We start from the raw sequence: 20,981 nt of genomic DNA, 5'->3' as shown, positions 1-20,981 counted from the left end.
AAGGATTGAACCTCGCTCTACTTAGAGTTTTAGTGCTGATTTTTTTTTTTTTTGTGTGTGTGTGTGTGTGTATTTGTTCATTGGATAAAATGATGACTTGGAGGCATTCATTTGAATTCTGTACTCAATACCCTGAGATCCTGAATCTACTTTAATACCTATACTTACTACTAATGTGGTTGATGCTAATTCTGAGAAAGAAAGCTGATGTGGATTCCTTGTTTTGCCTTGGCTAAAATGAGAGTAGCTGCCATTTGAGTTTCTTGCTATTCTGCTAGAATTATTCCACTAAAAAGCGATTGACATACTTGTGTAAGGAAATGAAATTACTTCAATTAGCAGAAGTTACTGGAGAATGTAAGAAATAATTTAATAGGAAATAATTATTAAATTTTGAGTAAATAGAGTGGATTGAATAGATGTTCGTGTTTACTTTAACTCTTTGATATCTCATCAAATTATTGAAAAGATGTAAAGCCCCTTAAGAAAAAGCAAAATGGAGAGATCTCAGAATAAAACATTTTGTTAACAAGCAAATGGACTGTGGTCACTACCTTAAATGATCAGAGAAAGCTGAACCTGAAGCAGCAGCAGGGGAAATCTGGAAATAAGGCAAGTCATACCACCTGACTCTAAGGTGGTATGCAGAAATGCACCTCTCAAAAAGTGCATAGGGATGAAAACAGGCCATGTGGTGGAGAGTTTGTATAAGTGGCCAGAACTGCTGATCCCACCCCACTCTTCATAAACGAAGTTGCAAGGTGACTGTTCCTTCCAAATCTGTGTAAAAGACTACAGGCTTACTCTCTGGAGAAGTTAAACTGGGAAGAATCTGGACTTGGGACATTAGGCACAACTGAGAACAATGGGTATTTTTCTGAATGTGGAGAGCTACTTTGTGATGATATTTTCACCATTTTCCCCACTAAGCTCACAGATTGTGGATGAGTCAGGAGATAGATGATTCTTCTTTGAAGGACCCAAAATGCCCAGGAGCAAAGACCTAAAGATACTTGTTAAAAGGGAGTTCTTAGGGTGATGGTGGTCAGGAATTAGCTCAATTACTCTTACTACAGGTAAGCCCACCAGTCTCCTGCAGAGCCCTCATCTTAAATATCATTGTATGTGGCACTGAGGTTAAGAGCACAGAGTTTTGGAGTTTTGAGTCCTCTTTCCTGACGCTATTGTGACGTTAATTCAATTAATTAGTTTTATCTGATTTTGAACTATATATAAAGTGAATTAAACAATATGTTTTATTTTTAAGGGCAGTATAGTTATACATAACAGTAGGGTTCATTTGGACATATTCTTAAATGCATATAACATAGTTTTCTCCATTTCAGTTCCTACTGCTACTGCTTTCACTTTATTCTTCCCTCCCTTGATTCCCTTCCTCTGTGATATATTTTTTGAGGGTATCTCTTTCTTTCATTCAACATTATATGTATGAAATACATCCTGTTTGTTATATTGCTGTAGCTTATTTTCTGTTTTATTATGTGCATGTATTATAGTTTATGTATTTCTTTTCACTGTTCAGTGAACACCTAGGTTGTTTTTAGTTGTGGGCTGTTATGAATACTGCTTCTGTGGACTTTCTTAAGGAGAGTTGACATTAATGGTGGCTGAACATGAAGGGGAACCCAGCAATGTCTTCTTTACATTGGAATCCTCCCTCACCTTTTCCTGTCTTGGGGCATCTTTGACATCTGATGAGCATGCCACAGGTCAAGGAGGGAGGAACAGAAGAAAGTCCTTTCCTTCACTCACTTTCTCCCTTTTGTCCTTTTACAGTGAAATGTTGACATATTGCTTAAAACTGCTTTGTGTTTACATTTGATCTGTATTCAAGTTCTATTGATTCTCTATTCTTGCTCTCTGAGGACAGATTCCTTTTTTCTTTTTCTGAATGAAATCCAGCATCTAAAGGGATCGAATTATTTGCAGAAACAATCAGTACATGTAAAATCCAGTTATACCAATTCATCACAACAATTATCAACTGAAGGCTCCTGTTACCAATAGCAGCAGTAACAGTGAAAACAGATTTCTTTTCTTTGTTTGGTCTGTGTGAATCTACACACTGTCATAACTAAATGTGATAAAAAAGAAATACTTAATAAAGGAAAAACAGGTTAAAATGATATATTCTAGCTGAGTGTAGTGGCACATGCCTATAATCCCAGTGGCACAAGAGGCTGAGGCAGGAGTTCAAAGCCAGTCTCAGCAATGGTGAGGCACTAAGCAACTCAGTAAGACCCTGTCTCTAAATAAAATACAAAACAGGGCTGGGGATGTGGCTTAGTGCCTGAGTGCTCCTGAGTTCAATCCCTGGTAGCCCTCCCCCAACCCCTAACCCCCCCACCAAAATGATATATTCTTTGCAAGTTAGGAAAATAGTACATGCCAAAAATTGAATATTAATATTCAATATTGTTTTTTTAATATGGGCTATGTTACTTAAAAATTCTAGTTGGGCAATATGGATTTTTAAAAAAATTTTTTGAAGTTTTTTTTTTTTATTCAATTGCCTGTTAAGCTTCTTTTTGTCATTTTTAGGAAGTTCTGCTTTGTTTTAGAAATCGAATAAATAGTCACTATATCCTAGTAAGCCAGCTAATCCAGAATTAAAGTATAACTATGCATGTGTAACACTAACATTGTAATCATTCACTAGAGATCTTTTAAATCTTCTTTTATATTTTCAGATGTCATAAAACAAATCTTACAGCTGTCAAAAATGCATGTTTCCTAGCCCCACGCAAACCATGCACTGTGTATTTGGTTCAGTAAGTTTTGTCTCAAAGGTATGGAGCTTTGTTCACAAATGCATTTTTTATGCTAAAAATGGGAACAACCTTGCTTTAGTGGCTTGACCACACCCAGGCACCACAGTGTTTGAAATAGTTAGTGTGCTGCTTCAGCATGCATTGTGATAAACAAGGACACAGTGACGATTGTTTTGGCCCAGGTAATCACATTTAACTCAAGTGAACATGTTTGGAATAATAACTTCTGTTAATTATTTTCTGAAAATTATGATTGTATTTATAATATTACATAAAAGTTATAATATTTAGTCTGTTAGATAATAAAGTTAGAACTGTGGTAGAGGGCCAAAGCCCAGGAAATAGCCAAATTGATTTGATTAAATTTTTGCTCCTTAGAATAGTGTGCTAAGGACATGCCATTTTGCAAGAATAAAGTATTTTGATGCTTCCACAAGTTTAGGTTACTTTTAGATAGTTGTGATCATTCATATTGATAGCAAGGTTTAAAAAGAAAGTTTAGACTGAGCCTGAAATGGAAAACTACAGTAGATTTACTGTGGTAATTAAAAGACATAGTTTGACTTTGGAAATTATTGATTGATTGAATGAATTGGTCAGTAAATTAAAATAGGTGCTAATTGAAAACTTGATGTTTAGCCCACGACCAGCACTGGCTTCATGAATGAAGATTCAAAACGTGAGAAATCTCTAGGGAGTTTTGAATTAAAGAGACAAGACTCTAATTACTTTTAAACCAGCTCCAGGACATCTCCTCCTAGCTCCAGCCTCCAACCACCTATTATGGTAGCGAGGCTACTGAAGAGGCTAGCAAGAGAGAGAGAACACACCAGGAAGTGGACTTTTATTGGGGAACAAAAAATTCTGGGGAGAATCCCATCCAATGAAGATTAAGGGGGGGCAGCATCCCAAGGTCAGGGGCGACGATTGGATCTTTGGGGTAGTGGCCAGACCCGCCTCCAGACTTGCTTCCACACCTGAGAAGGGTGGGGGAAAGCTCTGGACACAAGATGTGCCTAAGCCTCTCTCTCCCAGCCAGGGAGGTAACTCAAATCACCTGCGAGGATAGCCTCCCACATTGATGTTTTTGCCATTTGTTTCCTAATCAGATGTCATCTTAAAAGATACTTATCTCCATTTGATTGTAAGCCCCTTAAGCATAGCTACTGTGGAATCTTTCTACCTTTTTAAAATTTACCATAAATTATTTATCTATAATTAATTTAAAGAGATTGAGGGTCAGGTTTGAAAGTTACTGTTGGGGTCATTAAAAGTTCTGAAGCTTGGCAGTATGGAGATTCCTCAGAAAACTTGGAGTGGAACCACCATTTGACCCAGCTATCCCAATTCTCTGTTTATACTACAGTAATGCAGCCACATCGATGTTAATAGCAGCTCAATTCACAATAGCTACACTATGAAACCAACCTAGGTGTCCATCAGTAGATGAATGAATAAAGAAAATTTGGTGTATACTCAGTGGAATATTACTCAGCTTTAAAGAAGAGAAAAATTATGGCATTTACCAGTGCTAAGTGAAATAAGCCAGTCTCAAGAAACCAAAGGCCGAATGTTTTCTTTAATGTGGATGCTAGTTCACAATAAGGTGGGGGGCACTAGAGAAGAATAACATTACCTTAAATTAGGTAGAGGGAGGAGAAGGGAGGGGTTGTGGGGATAGGAAAGATAGGAGAATACATAGTCATTATAATTTATGTATATATGTGACTGCATGACCAATATGATTCTACAACATGTATACTCAGAAAAATGAGAAATTATATCCCATCTGTGTATGATATATCAAAGTGCATAAAATGCATTCTACTGTCATGTATATCTAATTAAAAAATTAGTTAAAAAAAAAAGGTAAAAAAATTCTGAAGCTTGATGTTACCAAAAGCAACTTGGCATTATATAAATTTTGTTTATTATTTTTTCTTGGCAAATTTTGTTAGTTCTCATTTTTAGAGTTCAATATTTAATAGAAATCTTATTATTTGAAAAGTCTTATGTTCAGTTGTCTAATTTAAGATTTAAGTCTTCCGCATATTGTTTGTTTCAGATGTAACTGTTTTTAAATATTGGTATCCATGGTAAATGTTGATGAACTCCTATGAGATTGCCTGTTTTCTTTCAAAATCTAGTTTTAATAATATTTACTTAGATTTATTGTTAGTGTTAACCTAAAATATTTGAGAATAAAGCATGGTAACTTAGCTTTAACATTGAATTTACTGAGTTTTCCCTGTGGTTGTAGATAAAATTATTACTATTATTTTTTTCAGTATACAATGGATTAGTGAATGAACAAGTTGGATGAAAAAACAGAGAGGGGTATCACTGAAATTGTTACTTGAGTGAGGAGAAGTAATGGCACCTTTTAGTTTGCTTGAATGTTCTCTGTTTAACATCATTCCTATAATTCTTTTTTGTTAGAAAATTTATTTTTTAGGTGTAATCTTAAGAAAATTCATTTTATGATTCTGTTGTCATTTCTTTTGCTTTTATAATTGATAAGTTTGTTATGTAATTGTTTGAAATTATAATTTCATAGATAAAGGGGGGGATGTTTTAGGGGTCAATGAGTTTTATCTGTTTTTATCCAAGACAGACAATGAATGCCCAGTCATCTAGAAAATATACTATAAAGCACAAAGATGATGATTTTAATCTGATTTGTTATTCTGTGGTACAAGGGGTCCCTCAATCAATTATATTACATGTGTGCTTTAGCAATATGTTAGCAGACATGTTAGCAGATTGCCTGCTAAAAGATATATAACTAAAGTTTTAAAAGCTTTCAGTATATTTTGTCCTTCCTTTTTGTTTTGTTTGGTATTAGTCTTGGCAGATATTTGGGGAGTAGCTACTAGATAATTGTCACACTATTCTCTTATAATGTGTTAGATCTTTGCTAGTTATTTTCTCTAAACAACAATAGTAATAACAAAATGCCTACCAAAGTCATGGTGTAAAATATGTAGTTTCAATGGAGATAAAGGGTTGTGAACAGTGAATTATTTTTTTCTGTAGTAATTTTAAATAACTGGACATTTAGCAGTTGTATTTTGCTGTTACAGGTACAAAAGTTTTACCGTATTTAGTCAAAAGTTGATCAAAATATGCCTAAACACTTCTTCCTTTTTTTTGTTTACTAGGCCATAAACTTGGAAACTCCATGCCATTTCACCTTTTGGCCAAATCTTTGAGATTTATGTTTTTGCACCACAGTTAACAGTTGACAGCAGTAAACTTAAAATACTGGAATAATAACAGAGAGCCAGGCTTTTGGAGCAAAGAGCCATTTGGTTTTATCCCTTGCCTTTAGTACTTAATTTAATATCTACTTAATATTAGGAAGTTCTTAATATTAGTGTAATTTTAGGATTGCCAGTTTTAGCAAATAAAAATTCAGGGCACCTAGTTAAATTTTGATTTCAGGTAGTGAAAACATTTTTTAGTGTAAGACTGTCCCAAATATTGCATGGAATGGACTTAAAAATTATTTCTTCTTTATCTGAAATTGAGATTTAACTGATGTTGTGAATTTTATATGGCAACACTAGTTATTTCTATGTATTGTATATGAGGTGCCAAGTGTTGAGAGATGAGTAAGGAGCCCTTCAGTGGCTTAAAAATGTAATTGGGGGAGACTAGAAGAAGGTATGCAAAGAAGAGCAATACCAGAGTTGGAGACCTTGCAGTAATGAAGGTGTTTGACAAACACAGTGATAACAGTTTCTTGTTAATGCTGAGATGGGTCATGAGGTAGGTAAACAGTGCCTGTAGGTACTTTTGAGTGGAACCTGGAGACCAAAAACCCAAGGAGCGGATGGAACAGGAGAGAAGAGAAAATGAGAATATAATAGAAATGATAAAAAGAAGTGGGGGAAGTCAGAGAAAAAGGAGAGAAATAGAGAAGCTAAGGTTCAACCATGGTTGCCAGGGCCAGGCTGGGGTGGATTTGGTGTTTCAGAGAAGGAACCCTGAGATTCTTCCTGTCCTCTCTGCTATCTTGCAGAACTCAAATCTTTTTGCACCTCTGTTTCCTGTTTGTAAGGAAATGGAGTGGATGAGAGTCTCAAACATGACCTGATTCTAGAAAGTTGGCAGCTGAGTTCCTAATCTTAGGATTTCTACCTTTGAAGAAGTGTTTTCCAGGTTTTAACACCTATTCCTCCCATACTCTTCAGCCTTGCCTTCTGTCCTTATAGTCACTTTTTGGAGGTCAAGCCAATACCTTTAAGCCTTTAGTTTGATTCCAATGTATGGTGTTTACTTTATCTTTGGAATGAAAATAAACTGGACTTTCTGAAAGACATTTCTTAAATTGTCTTTGTACTAACACCAACATAAATTAAAATAAAAGAGTTGAAAATAAATCCTAATGTTTTTTCTTTTGTTCATTTTTGATAACCTGTTCCTGAATAACATAAAAAGCTTAGGAATAGAGTCTAATATATTTTGATATATTATGGAGGCAGTTTCCAACTTTGGAAATAACCTTAATGCATTTCAGTCTTGCACATAGACTCATTACAAAACTTCTGTGTGCTGGGGAGGGAGGGTTTCTTGTGGTTATGATATATTTGCATAAACATGCAGCTACCATTACCTATTTAATGATTTGTTCAACCCTGGACTTTAAATAATAAATGGCTGCGGGTGATAAAGGACAATTTTAATGGGACTAAGTCTCCTGTTTGGGACAGTGGGTTTTAACCTGTTTTAGGTACTGGAATTATTTTGTAAATCTGAAAAAGGCATTGGTCCTGTCTGCAAATAGGATGCACATACAAGCTGTTGTAGATGAAGGAGGGGATTTAGAGACAATTCCACACACCTCCCACACCAACTGCCTGTTCATCTATGGATGACTTGGTTTTAAGTTTGTGATTTTGGAGCTCAACTATACAGTTAAATAGGTCCATGCTTTCAGTTCTTAAGTCATTCATTCATGAGCTGTTAAGTTCTAAGGCATAGTAGAATCTGGTTTTTAGCTCTTTATGGATGATAGTCTTGTATAACAAATTTAAGAGTCTGTTTTCATCATGAAATGAGAAGTGTGATTCATGTGTTATGTTTCTAGCTTCCACTTTTTTTTAAATACATTTTTTAGTTGTAGATAGACACAGTACCTTCATTTATTTTTATGTGGTGCTCAGGATTGAACTCAGTGCTTCACACCTGAGGAAGAGTGCTCTACCACTAAACCATAACCCCAGCCCTCTAACTTACACTTTTTAAAAATTTTGGTGGTGCTGGGAATTGAACCCAGGACCTCATGCTGCTCGACAAGCACTGTACCACTGAATTACAACCCCAACCATAATTTACACTGTTTAAAGATTTAGAATTTATTTGGTGTGTCCCAAGAGGAATAACAGCAACTATCTAGTTTATCATCCATATTTCTTTTACTTCAATACAACTTTTAATTTACCTTTACATTTTTTATAGTTACACAGCTTTCAGTTGTCTTTCCACCTAAATCTTTTTATTATAAACTTTTTCTGTGCTTCCATATTGCTATAATCTTTAATGCTGCATGCACCATAATTCACTGAGTTGATGTATGTGTGTAATGCAGGATTAAAAGGTTATTCCAATTTTATGTTTTATGTTGTAATTTTGTGTTGCAAATGACAACTTTAAGTGGCCTTTTCAGTCTTGTTTTAGATTAGTTTCTTAGGGTGGATTCTCAAGGATGGAAGGTAATGACTCATTTGTTTCATGGCATTTTCTGAAGCACCTACCATGATGTCCCAGGCTGGACCAAAGGTTTGGCCATTTACTTGATACTTGATATGCTTTGTTATTCTTTCCCATTGGTAAAGAGGTCTTCTTTACCAGTGTAGTCAGCTCCGAATTGTCTCACCTGGTGAATGTTTACAAATAAATATAGTAAAGCATGGCAGGGAAGTTCCAGCTAAAGAAATAGCTGTGTGTCTCTATACCTGCTGTTAAAATTATTTACACAACCTGGTCTCCTTTTGATGTGATAGCTGAGAGATGAAACTTTGATCAAATCAGACTGTACAAACTTAAATACCCTTATAATTAACCTAGATTTATTAAAATCATTTAGAAAACTTTAAATTGAAATTTAAAGTTTTAAAGCAAAATCACAATACACAATTTTATTAATATATATGAAATTTTATTTTGTGAATATTTGTTGAATGCCAAGTATAAGGGGAAAAAATGTGTTGCATATTCATGGTCAGTTCTTCATGAGTAAGAAGAGATGGATAAGTAAACAAGTAGTTGCTACCACCCATGCTGAGCACTGTCACTGTGTTTGTATGTCCAAGGGTACTTTCTTGGTCTTTTACCCAGATTTTTCAGTATAGAAAAGTTTCCCCCCCTGCCATGGTTTACTATCATGCATTGGGGGAAAAAAAAAAAACAAAAAACTTGTTAAAGAGTACAGTACATCTAAATTACTTGGGATGAAAACTCAGTTTTTGAAATACATGTATAGTTTAATGAGGATTCAAAATTGACTGGTTGAAGGAAGTTGTAGGTGGATGATTATGTGCTATGTCACTGGTTTCTTCACAAACGTAATTTCTAATAATTATTAGAAGGGGCAAAAATAATACAACTGAGCATACTTGCTTCATTAGCCATAGCAAGAATGTAATTTAGTATGATCCTTTTTTTCTCTGTCTTTCAAACTAAAGAGTAAAAACATGTGTCTCCTTATTCACTCTGGGAATCCTGAAAATCTAGGTCCCCAAGTAATTCTGCAGGTTGTTGATTGTAATCTGGGAGCTTAACAGGGGTGCATTGTTTTCTTGGTGTTGAATTGGGGATGCTGGTAGTACATATTTTACAGGGCTATCAAATCCAGTAGCTACTGCTCTGTGTTCACCTTAGCCTCAGAAGCACTGGTTGCTGTTTTCTTCTTCTTAAAGCATTTTCTCTCAGCTCTGGAGACCCCCAAACTCTGGTGCTTCTCCCCCTGCTCCTTTTCATTTGTTGTTCTTGACTCTCCTTCTACCACATTTCTAATTATAGGGTGCTTAAGGGCCCTTTCCTTTCTGTTCCCTCATTTGTCTGTTCCCTGTGGCTTTAGATATTGTCTATATGCTGGTGAATCTTTATGTGCCTCCATCCCTGACTTGTCTAGTTCAGAAGTCCAGATTCATATGTATGGTTGTCTTCTAGATATTGCTGCTTTAATACATCCTTAGATGAAACCTCTGGATCTTTCCATCAAAACAAGCAAGCAAAGAAACCTTTTGCCTTTCCTAGTTCTCTCCACTTTGGGTAAATAGCCTTGAAACTATGACTCATCCTTCATTCTTTTCTTTCCTTCACTTCATGCATCTAAACCTGTAGCAGCTATTACCTCCAGAAATCTATATCATGTTTCCTCTGCTGCTGTCCTATTCTAAACCAACATTATCTCTTGTCACAGCAACAGCCAGCTTGTCACCTTCTTATTCATTCTATAAATAGCTACTGGAGTGATCTTTTTTTTAAAGCAAAAATCAGGTGATGTCATTTATCTATTTTAAGATCTCTACTATTTTCCCATAGCATGTAAAATAAAATCTCATTTTTGGAGCTTACACATCTGAGTTTAGTTTCCATAGCTAGGAAATGGAGGCATTGTGACTTTAACTAGAATATAATTACCACAAGGGGCATGGATTTATTTATTTATTTTTAGTACCAGGGATTGAACCCAGGAACATTTAACCAGTAAGCCATATCCCCAATCCCACTTTAAAAATATTTTTTTTTAACTTTTTTTTGGTGGTGGTAGGTGTACCAGGGATTGAACTCAGGGGCACTTGACCACTGAGCCACATCCCCAGCCCAATTTGGTATTTTATTTAGAAATAGAGTCTCACTGAATTGCTCAGTGCCTCGCTTTTGCTGAGGCTGACCTTGAATTCATGATCCTCCTGTTTCAGCCTCCTGAGCAGCTGGGATTACAGATGTGGGCCATTACACCTGGACAGGCATGAATTTTTTTTTGTCTGCTTCTTTCATGATCATTTTTTCTTGTGCCAAGAACAGTGTGTGCACATAATGGACACTTAATAAATGCTTATTGGGGTGAATAAACACATTCTGCTTATATGGAGCCCCCAGAACTTTTCTTCTTTTCTCTTTCAAAGTATTGTATTATAGCTCAGCATATTTGCATAGCTTAGAAAGTCCATGGAAGACTTCCAGTGCAATGTCTCTTTTTCTTTCACCTTCTATACATATTTCCCCTAATCCCATGGTTTATTTATCAGATCAGAAGATATTTAGGTCATTAGGAGAAGATAGGTTAGTACATAAGATACAAAATAACATGGAAATTAAATAAGCATTTAACTTTAGAAATACAGTTGTAGTAGATATGATAAATTTTTACTCGTTATCACCCTGTTTCAACAGTCATCAATAAACGGCTGTTCTTTGAACAACTAGCATTTAATTTGGACATTGCCGATGGCTAAAGAATGTCTAGTTTTATAGAAGTTTATAGCATAGATCTACTTTATCCTGGGCATCATTACTATTTTGGTAAATCAATCAAGGACAAATTATGTATTATTTAAGGATATTAGAAATGTCCTGAAATACCTTTTATGATTTGTGTGTCTGTGTGCATGTGTGTGTGCATGAGTGCATGCATGTGTATATGTGAATGCCTGGAATTTGATCATTAGCTGAACTATAAATTTGTAAATTGTGAATAAGGCAGAGAAGGAAAGTACTTGTAGCCCATCAACAGTTATTTATATCTTATTATAATGAGGTTAATTAGAAGCATGCTTGATTGCTAAGTAACCAGGAACAGGCTTTGATGGGAAGTCTAGAATCACAGGGACCTGGGATGGGGATTGCTAACTAAGGACAAGTAATATTGTTCAAGAGGGTAGGAAGGTGCTGCACTGAACTTTGCCTTTGAGGCATTTTTAGCTTCAAAATCTGTGAAATTTTGAAATCCCTACTCCAGTTTGGTGGTGCTCCCACACCTTGTCATCTGGGTTTCCTTTGGCTGGCCACAAGTAAATCTGCCCAGGAGGTGCTTCCAGCTAACTCTGATGCTTGTTTACTTTTAGGTATCTTGCAATATATTCAGAACTCTCCCTCCTAGTGACAGCAATGAATTTGATCCAGAAGAAGATGAACCTACCCTTGAGGCATCGTGGCCACATTTACAGGTACTTTGAATTATCCTGTGTTTCAAAGGAAAGATCCATTAACTTCTTATTCTGTTGTATTCTTACTGCTTGGCTCCAGTTCACTGAGTTGCAATTTAGTTTGAAAGTTTTCATTGATTTGCATGGGAATTCCTCGAAGGCCTTTGTTCACCAAGAAGTTAAATTAGAATATATTGATGAGAAAACTGAAGAATGCTTTTTGTTTCCCACTTTTCATAATTAGGATATAAACATAATAAAATAATTTTATTGCAGTGCTTTCGTGTGGGCTTCCCCATGTTACAGGTCCAGCCAGTATTTCTTATTCTTTTTTTAGAGCTTATTTGTGATCCTACACACTAGAATTTTAAACATGAACAGAACTGTTTTTACATTAATATTAGTTGTATGTGATTAGTTCACAGAGTACATGTATCATTTTTAGTAGTTAATACCCTGGGGAGTTTGTATGTCTTGTCTTTGTGATAACCACAAATGTGTTTCTTTAGTCCAGAAGGGCAAATCCCAACTGCAATCACTGTTTCTTCGCCAGGTTGTAAGAAGGAGAAGCAGCAGAGTGAAAACATGGCCTGTTTTGTTCTGGTGCACTGAGAAGGCCAAGTTGCCCAATCATAATCTTACGCCAGGATGGGTTAGGGGTATCACTATACCTATTTTTCTAGCATCAGCCCCATCTGTATTGTATACCTGGTCATTTTCCAGCTTGTCCTTTCTATGCAGCATTCTCTCAAGGCCATAATTTCTCAAGAGAATAGAATAAGGAGATTTGAATGTATCAAACCCCAAAGTCAAGTTTCTGTCTATCAGAAAGTCTACAGTGGCTGGGGAGACAAATGGCAAGGAGGAACAATATGGAGAGAAGGAGTAGAACCCTGTACATCTTCACCCCTAGGCAGAATTCTCTGCTGCTTTGTAGAAGTGTGCTGATGGTTACTAGTTGACATTTTGGAGAGCTGAGGACTGTGCAGCAGAGAGATGAAGCTTAGATCTAGACATGCTTATGAATTTACATTTTTCCCCACTTGAGAATTTTTTACAAAAATTTACAACTTGGGCCTGTCCTGCTTTGGCAGCTCCTGGTTGCTACAGGTATGTATGTATGCTCTTTCTCCTAATTACACAAGAGCTTTCCGAGCTGTTTTTTACTTAGGCATGTGATATGTATATGTTCCTATTACCAATGCCAAGATTGGTAGATAAATTAGTTAAGACACTGTGGTCGTTCGATTAAAATTTTTTTAAAATATTTTATTTTATTTTATTTATTTGGCACTGAAGATTGAACCCAGGGATGCTTAACCACTGAGCTACATCCTCAGCCCAAGTTTCTTAGGGCCTGGCTAAGTGGCTGAGGCTGCCTTTGAACTTGTGATTCTTCTGCCTCAGCCTCCTGAAATGCTGGAATTACAGGCATGTGCCACTGTGCCCATCAATGTTTTATTTTTTTAAAAGATGCCAGACATACTATTTGTAGTCTTAAGATATTTGTAAAATAATTTGTGCATTTCATAGGTATATCCCAGATTGTGACAAAACCCAAAACAAACTCTTTTGAATGGTGGACTTCTTGTTCTGTTGTATTCTTACTGCTTGGCTCCAGTTCATTGAGTTGCAATTTAGTTTGAAAGTTTTAGGTTTTTTTTTTTTTTAAAGAAAATCTCCTTGAGGAAGGCCCACATTTTATGGTAGAAAATACACAGAGATCCTCAAAACTTCAACTTACTCTTTTCTCTATATTCCAAAGAAGAGGTCAATTTTGCCATTTAGAAGAGCATTTTGAACACTTGAAATCACCATCACATAGATATAAGTTTCTCCAAAAGTACAATAAAGTTGAATCACTCAGTATTTAGGATAATCCTTCCCTTAGTGAATGACTATTATATGAGACCAAATTAATTTCTCAAGTTATTAAACTAAATTTGCCACCCAGAATTTTAGCCTACACTGTGGGAGTATTAATCATTAGTTCATCTGAAACCCTAAAACCAAAGCAACATTGAAAGATGGTGATAACAAACCATTTCAAATAGACTAGTTTCATCTATTTTGACACCCTGTTCAAGCCTGTAATCCATCAGGTCCTGCCTTTAGCTCAGGAGGAGGTATGACTGAGTAAGGCTGGATTAACTGAAGGAAATTTACTTTTAAAATTCACAAATTGTCCTTCATTCATAGTAAAGGTCAGGCCAGAAAGCGCACTGTTACCTTCATTTATCTGTTGCTTTGTGGATATCTTTGTGTAGGGTCTGGCATGTCTCAAGAGGCTGGTGTTTCCTTTGTATAGTCTTCCTGCACTGATTAGTCCCGTTTCCAGTTTCGTTGAGAGGTGGTTTTAACTGAGAGAGAGTACTCATTGAAAATTTCAGAAATCTTTTTTTCTATGCACTATAGGTCATTTGTGTCATAGTCACCCATGATTAAATTTAATAGTTTACTTTTTAAAAAAATATCTATTTTCTAGTTACAGGTGGACACGATATCTTTATTTTTAATTTTGTTTTTAAATGTGGTGCTGAGGATCAAACCCAGTGCCTCACACATGCCAGAGGAGCGCTCTACCTCTGAGCTACAACCCCAGCCCCAATAGTTTACTTTTTAATTGATCCAGTAGTCTCTTTTTTCTGACCAAAACATAGCATAATTTTAGATTTTTTTCACTTTTTCTTAACTTCATAATTAGTAATATGCTTCTTCTTCTGGACCATATTTTTTATAAGGAGGCACAGTAAAAATATCTAATAATGGTAGTAGCTAACAACAAAATTACATTGAGATCTAATTATTGGGTGGTTGGCCAGGCTCATTGCCCAGTGACTATTCCTGCATACCTCTTCTTTGTTTTAAATTTGTGGTCCATACAAAATTACTGATAATAAAAAAAATCATTGATCTTTGGAGATATTTTAAAATATACATAATATTAAATTCACAATTTTTTACTTCGTATATGTCAAGATGTTACTTGATCTCCTATCTGTATTGGTGTCTTTTAAACTCAGTTACCTTGATTATTGTTTATGTGTTTTCTGAAATTAGGTCTGTTTTTCCAGCAGAGTACAATTTTGCAGGACTTCTGTTTGTAATTAAGAAATTGTAGTGCTTTATACTTGTAACTGAAAAATATGGATGCTGAATTCATGTTTAGATTGCTTGGAGATTCCTCTTATGTGACCTTGAAAAGTAATTTATTTCCCATAGTCTTTCCCTTTAGAAACTCAAGGGAGTTTTTTGTTTTTGTTTTTGTTTTTTAACTTTTTAGTTGTATATGGACACAATACATTTATTTTATTTATTTAGTTTTATGTGGTGCTGGAGATCGAGCCCAGGGCTCTATCATTGAGCTACAACCCCAGCCCCTCAAGGGAGATTTCTGATTCCAAGGTTTAATCTCTTTCTTAAGTGCACAACACATTTATTTATGCTTATTAATAAATGTGTCTGAAGTGTTTCCACGAAACTATTTTAAGCTACAACTGCTTTCAAGGGACATGAGGGGAGAGCACACTCTTCCATTCCCTCTGGAAACCTTTGCTGGCTAGGTCAGGCCTGAAAGATGAGAATTTTTTTTACTTTGTGAGAGTGAAGAGACATTCTGTTTGTAAAGTCAAGTCTGAAGGCACAGGCTGCTGTAGAAACCATTTAAATCAATGATAATCTGCGGATTCTTAGTGGGGCCTGAGACTTGATTTCCAGTGGACTTCAAGGTCAATACTTGACCTTTTCACTGAGTTGACTATTCATTGTTATGTTTGTAGTATTTGTTGTAAAAGTAATGATGGTTAAGATTGTGGTTGCCTGATCAAGTAGTTATTGTTTTCCTTACTGCCACATATTTCTTGTTTTTTTAAAAAAGCCAATTTCATTTGAGAAAGTCCTTGAAGAAGTAGTAAAAATTGGTAATTTTATTAAATTTTAGCTCTTGAGCATAAACCCTTTGTTTATTTAGTTGTAGTTGGACACAATACCTTTATTTTATTTTTATGTGGTACTGAGGATCGAACCCAGGGCCTTGAACATACTAGAAGATGCTGAGCCACAACCCAGCCCCTTAAAAATTTTTTGTATGATGAAATTGAAATCTACATAAATCACATGAAGTTGGTGGGCTATCTTAAGGAAAGACACTTGGATAATTTTTTGAGCTTCAGGCTGAACTACTGTTTTTTTCATGAAACATCATTTTTATTTGAAGGAGCAGCTATGGTTATTAAGACGGGTGTATTTGATGGGTATATTCTCTAAAACAAGGAAACTAGTTGGCAACATTTATTTTCGCTGATAGAATTAGAGCAGTCAAAGTAAAATTTAGAAATAGAATTTCAGAAAATTTGTTTGTCTTATATGTCACTTTGAGTATTACCACTTCCCAAAGTTTAAAGACTGAAGCAAGGGGGATATAATATGATTTCTTTCTTTCTTTTCTTTTCTTTTTTTTTAAAAATAAAATTTAATGAAATGTGAAAGCCTTTGAAAGGTCTGCCTAACTTTGTGAACTGATACTTCCAGTTGGCAAATGAATGTTAGGAAGCCATACATGGATAAAGGAACATTCAAAATGCAAGATAGAGGATTGGATTTTAGTGTAACAAAGTATGAAAAGTTCATTGATAGCATTTCAGATTCCATGTTGCAGCTAATTTTTAAGAAATGAAAATTTGTTGAGTTTTGGTGTAGTATGGGGGGAAATATCCACAGTTTTATGAAAAGACTCAAAGATTCTCCGTTTTTCAGCTTCTAGACTGTTTAAGGGTTGATAGGGTTTTTAAAAAACATTCTTTTACCAAAAAAATACATCACAACAGATTGAACACAGAAGCAGGTGAGAATGTGTCTTTTATAAAGCTAGCCATTAAAGAGATTTGCTAAAATATAAAATAATACTTCTTAATAACTTTTTTTGGAAAGTAGTATTGTTCATAAAAACATACTTACATTAACACGTAATGCATTTTATTGTTTTAAAAATCAATATTAAAATTGTCTTTTTCTAATTATATTTAAATATAAAGACTAATTATACACAATTTATACATATATCTCAAATAAAAGCTTTCAGGGGTCCTTGTTACTTATTACTAATGGTAAAGAGTAAGACTGATATATTTGCAAATGCTTTAGGCAATATGAGGGTAAATCTGTGTGTGTTATTCACTCTGCAGAAAGCTTTGTGTGTAATATCACATTTAACCTTAGGGCTTATCACCTTCATTATGAAACTGAAGAAAAGTTTCAGAGAAAGTAACTTGTTTTGGATTACATAGTAAGGAATAGAGTAAGGCTTTTTTAGTTCAGTGTCTGTCTCTTTAAAGCTCTGGTTTTGATATATTGTTGTATAGTATACCAGCATCTAATAGAACTTTTAACATAGATTTGTTACTCAAAGAAAGATAATAAACTGTAATTCTTCACTGTTTATCAAAACAGTTATTGGAGGTTTCTTCTTTGCAGCTGAGAATATTCTTATTCTTTATTTAAATGAGAATATTGGTTACACCACCATGTTAATTGGAGGAATGTAAATTGCCTTACATTCTTTGAAGGAAATTTAGCCATAAGTATCAAAAATTCTGAATGTTTGCATATCTTTTGACCTAGCATTTCCACTTTTAGAAAAATTTTTACTTGTGAAATAATTGAAGAAGCACTCCCTGATATATGTTCTATGATGTACATTATGACATGATTTGATAGAGAGTTCAGAGACTACTTAAATGTCTAAGCATAGGAGATAGGTTAAATTAATTATGAATAATAGAATTATTTATTATAAATTATAATGATCTACTTAAATCTACTAAGAATGATGGTTTAGATATTACTGATATAAATTGTTCATAGTGCATTGTTTAAATGGCAAAAGTAGTTTACTATGTAAAGATATATTTATAGTATATTGATGTGTTGTAGAAGAAGGTTTAAAATTAAAATAACAGTCACTGAATGGTAAGATTAATGGAGAATTTTTATTTCCTTTTTTTGGCTTTGTTTCCTAATTTTTAACTTTGAAAGGTTTAAAACAAAAACAGAAGGAACTGTGAGCCACAAACCAAACCAAACAAAAAAACCTAGCTTGGCTCATTAATATTCCCCCCCCCCAACCCTGTAATGTTTAAGGTGCTATCAGTTATCAGTTCTGGCATAAAAGGCTAGCATTACAGTTTTTAATATTATTCCTATTGAATTATATTATTCTTAGTGAATTATAACTTGAAATTAATATGTTTGTTGCAGCTTGTATATGAATTTTTCATACGATTTTTGGAAAGCCAAGAATTTCAACCCAGCATTGCCAAAAAATACATAGATCAGAAATTTGTATTACAGGTAAGCAAATTCTTATAACTGTGTGTATTTGTTATTCAGTTGTTAATACTTTGTCTCATTTTTTCTTGGATGTTTGTTAAAAAATAACTCACACTAGCATTATATCACCTCATAAACACACACACACACACACACACATGTAAACATAAATTTGTTACTGTCTATTTAAAGTAATAGGCACCTCAGTTATTTGTGGTAGAAATAAATTACATTTTAAACAGCCTGAAATGCTGATGCCTGTAGTTTTCTTTTTAAAGTTTAATTATAATGGAATTTCAAATATATAATCTTGGTGTGTGTGAATTTTAGGTAGCTTTAAAAACTTTGATTTCTGTAAGGATTCTTAAATAATTGTTGCATAGCTCTGTTAAAACTGAGTAGGAAAACTCAGACTGCAGAGCATAAGTAACTTTTAATAAAAGTTACAAAATGAGAGTTATTAGAGAGTTTTCACTACCAGGAAATTGCTTAGCTTGACACTTTAAAATTTCCCACCAGGATTAACTCCAACCTATCCTTTTGGAAATTCTCAGCGAATGTAGTTTCCCTGACTTCTCATTTTTTGTTTTATAATCATAGACTTTATCTTCCTTCTTAACTGGGACATGGAGTATTTTTGTGGCAATGAATTTTTAGAACCTTCTTGCTCCTCTTGTTGATATTCATCAATAGAAATGGACACTGAAAGAGTAAATATCTCCTAGGGAGCCAATAAACTAACTTCAGATTAAAAACATCAATTTGGCAGAATAAATACATATATAAAATTAAAAAAAAATTTTTTTTAATTTTATATGGTGCTGAGGATTGAACCCAGTGCCTCATGCCCATGAGGCAAGTTCTCTACCACTGAGCTACAATTCCAGCCCAGTTTGGCAGAATATTGATCTCCATTGCCATATGAGGCAAGATAAAGGCTGATACCTCATGATGACTTCATTTTCTTTTCTAATTAAATTAATAAATTTAGAAGTAAGGATAGACAGGTGAGCCATAACTGATATTTTGACTGCTTTTGACATTCAGAACATAGCAGAGTCAGTCACAGGGTTCATTCTATCAGAATGCCAGAGAGCCGAGAGCCATGAAGGCCTCTGTATGCCCTGGGTATGTGGCTCCGTAAAGTTAAACCCTAAGTTCAGATCTCAGCTCAGAACTAAAAAGGAGCTTTGGTGTCTTGCAGGGGAAGAGTGGTCAGGATAACTCATTAGCATCTGTTTACTCATTCTAGGCAGATCATTGGACATTTGAGTATTTTGGCACAGCATTAATGAGTCATGGCTCACAACTTAACATGGAAGGCTTTGGATCTGGCCCATTGATTGTCAATATGTGTTCTCTATCATTGATTGCCAGTATGTGACTAAGTGCTTAGTTCTTTCAACCTTTTTTCATTTGTCAGATTTTGAAGTCTATAACATCTGGATGTCCATTTGTCTTCATGCATGACATGTACCTTTGAACACAATGAATGGAACCTGGTCATGCCAGGACAGCTTAGATCTAGGTTTCCCATTCCCTTGTCTGCTTATCTGGACTCAGTTTCCTCCTTCCCTCCCTTTCTTTCTTTCTTTTTCTTTTTTTTTAAACCAGGGATTGAACCCAGTGGCACTTAACCATTGAGCCACATCCCCATCCCTTTTAAAAATATTTTATTTAGAGACAGGGCCTTGCTAAATTGTCGAGGCTGGCTTTGAGTTTATGAGACTTTCCATTAGCAATTCTTGCTTTGCTTTGCATGACTTTGCCAACTTATGTTAAACTTGTGGTCCTAACTGACTTATAATTGACCTTTGCTGTAAAACTGTTTTCTTGTTACTCAACTTTTTTATTTTTTTTTAAATCTAAGTATAGAACAAGACATATTTCCATGGTATATAATTTCTTTCTAGTCTTTGGAGGTCTTTCTGTATCTTTATTTTGTCATCCACTTTATTTAGTCGTCTTTGTATCTTTACAACATCTTCTTTAAATATACTAACCTTTGCCTCATCTAAGTCATAGATTAAAATTGTTAAACTATCCAAGGCTTATAGAAGCTTTGGACTTGTCTTTAGAAATGCCCTTACTTTAACATAGATTCACTAATCAGTAATCTTTGAATTCTTAAAGTAGTTAGAAATTTACTTCAGTATGTTGTCATCTTTCCTGTGGTACTTAGTTTTGATCATAAGGAGAGCATTTTGTTAGATGCTATGGTAAAAGCCAGGAATTTCTGTTTATAATGTTCCCCCTCATTTATGACTTTATCATAAAAAGGAATGCCATTCATCTGCTATGATGTGAACTCCTAGAGCTACTGCTATTTATTCATGCACTGAGTACTTGCAAACCATGGAATTGTCTGTCTATCCCAGAGTTTTGCCAGAGAGAAGAAATGAAGTACAAATACCATTTATATACTTTACAGTTTCAGTGCCTTCTTCATTTTTTCCAACCTTTGCCTTCTTTATTTCCTTCCACTTCCTTTCTTTACCCTTTAGTCTGCTGACAACTAAACCTGGAATCCAAACACCTTCTAAAAGTGAAGCCTCAATTCCCTATATGGTTCTGAGCTCCCTTCCTATATAGTTTGGTCCTGACTTGGGTCCTGCTAGGATCTTGGAGCTTGAGAGGTTATTGCTGACATTTCATTCTTTTACCCCCATCTTGCCCACATCCCTTCCTTCCTCTTATTTTGTCA

At 34.9% G+C, this 20,981-nt stretch overlaps 1 protein-coding gene across 6 annotated transcripts in view; it reads left to right on the top strand.

The window, feature by feature from the left end:
- The window catches only part of Ppp2r5e (protein phosphatase 2 regulatory subunit B'epsilon), a 142,971-nt gene that overhangs the window by 83,216 nt on the left and 38,774 nt on the right, over positions 1 to 20,981 (top strand). For all 6 annotated transcript variants that reach the window (XM_040276421.2, XM_040276422.2, XM_078050024.1 and 3 more), the window contains exons 4-5: positions 11,870 to 11,971; positions 18,206 to 18,298. In XM_040276421.2, coding sequence (XP_040132355.1) covers positions 11,870 to 11,971; positions 18,206 to 18,298 — 195 coding nt within the window. The remainder of the gene's footprint in view (positions 1 to 11,869; positions 11,972 to 18,205; positions 18,299 to 20,981) is intronic.

Source organism: Ictidomys tridecemlineatus, chromosome 5 (genome assembly GCF_052094955.1).
Source record: "Ictidomys tridecemlineatus isolate mIctTri1 chromosome 5, mIctTri1.hap1, whole genome shotgun sequence".
Lineage (NCBI taxonomy): Eukaryota > Metazoa > Chordata > Mammalia > Rodentia > Sciuridae > Ictidomys > Ictidomys tridecemlineatus.
This window is presented reverse-complemented; position numbering and strand designations above follow the sequence as displayed.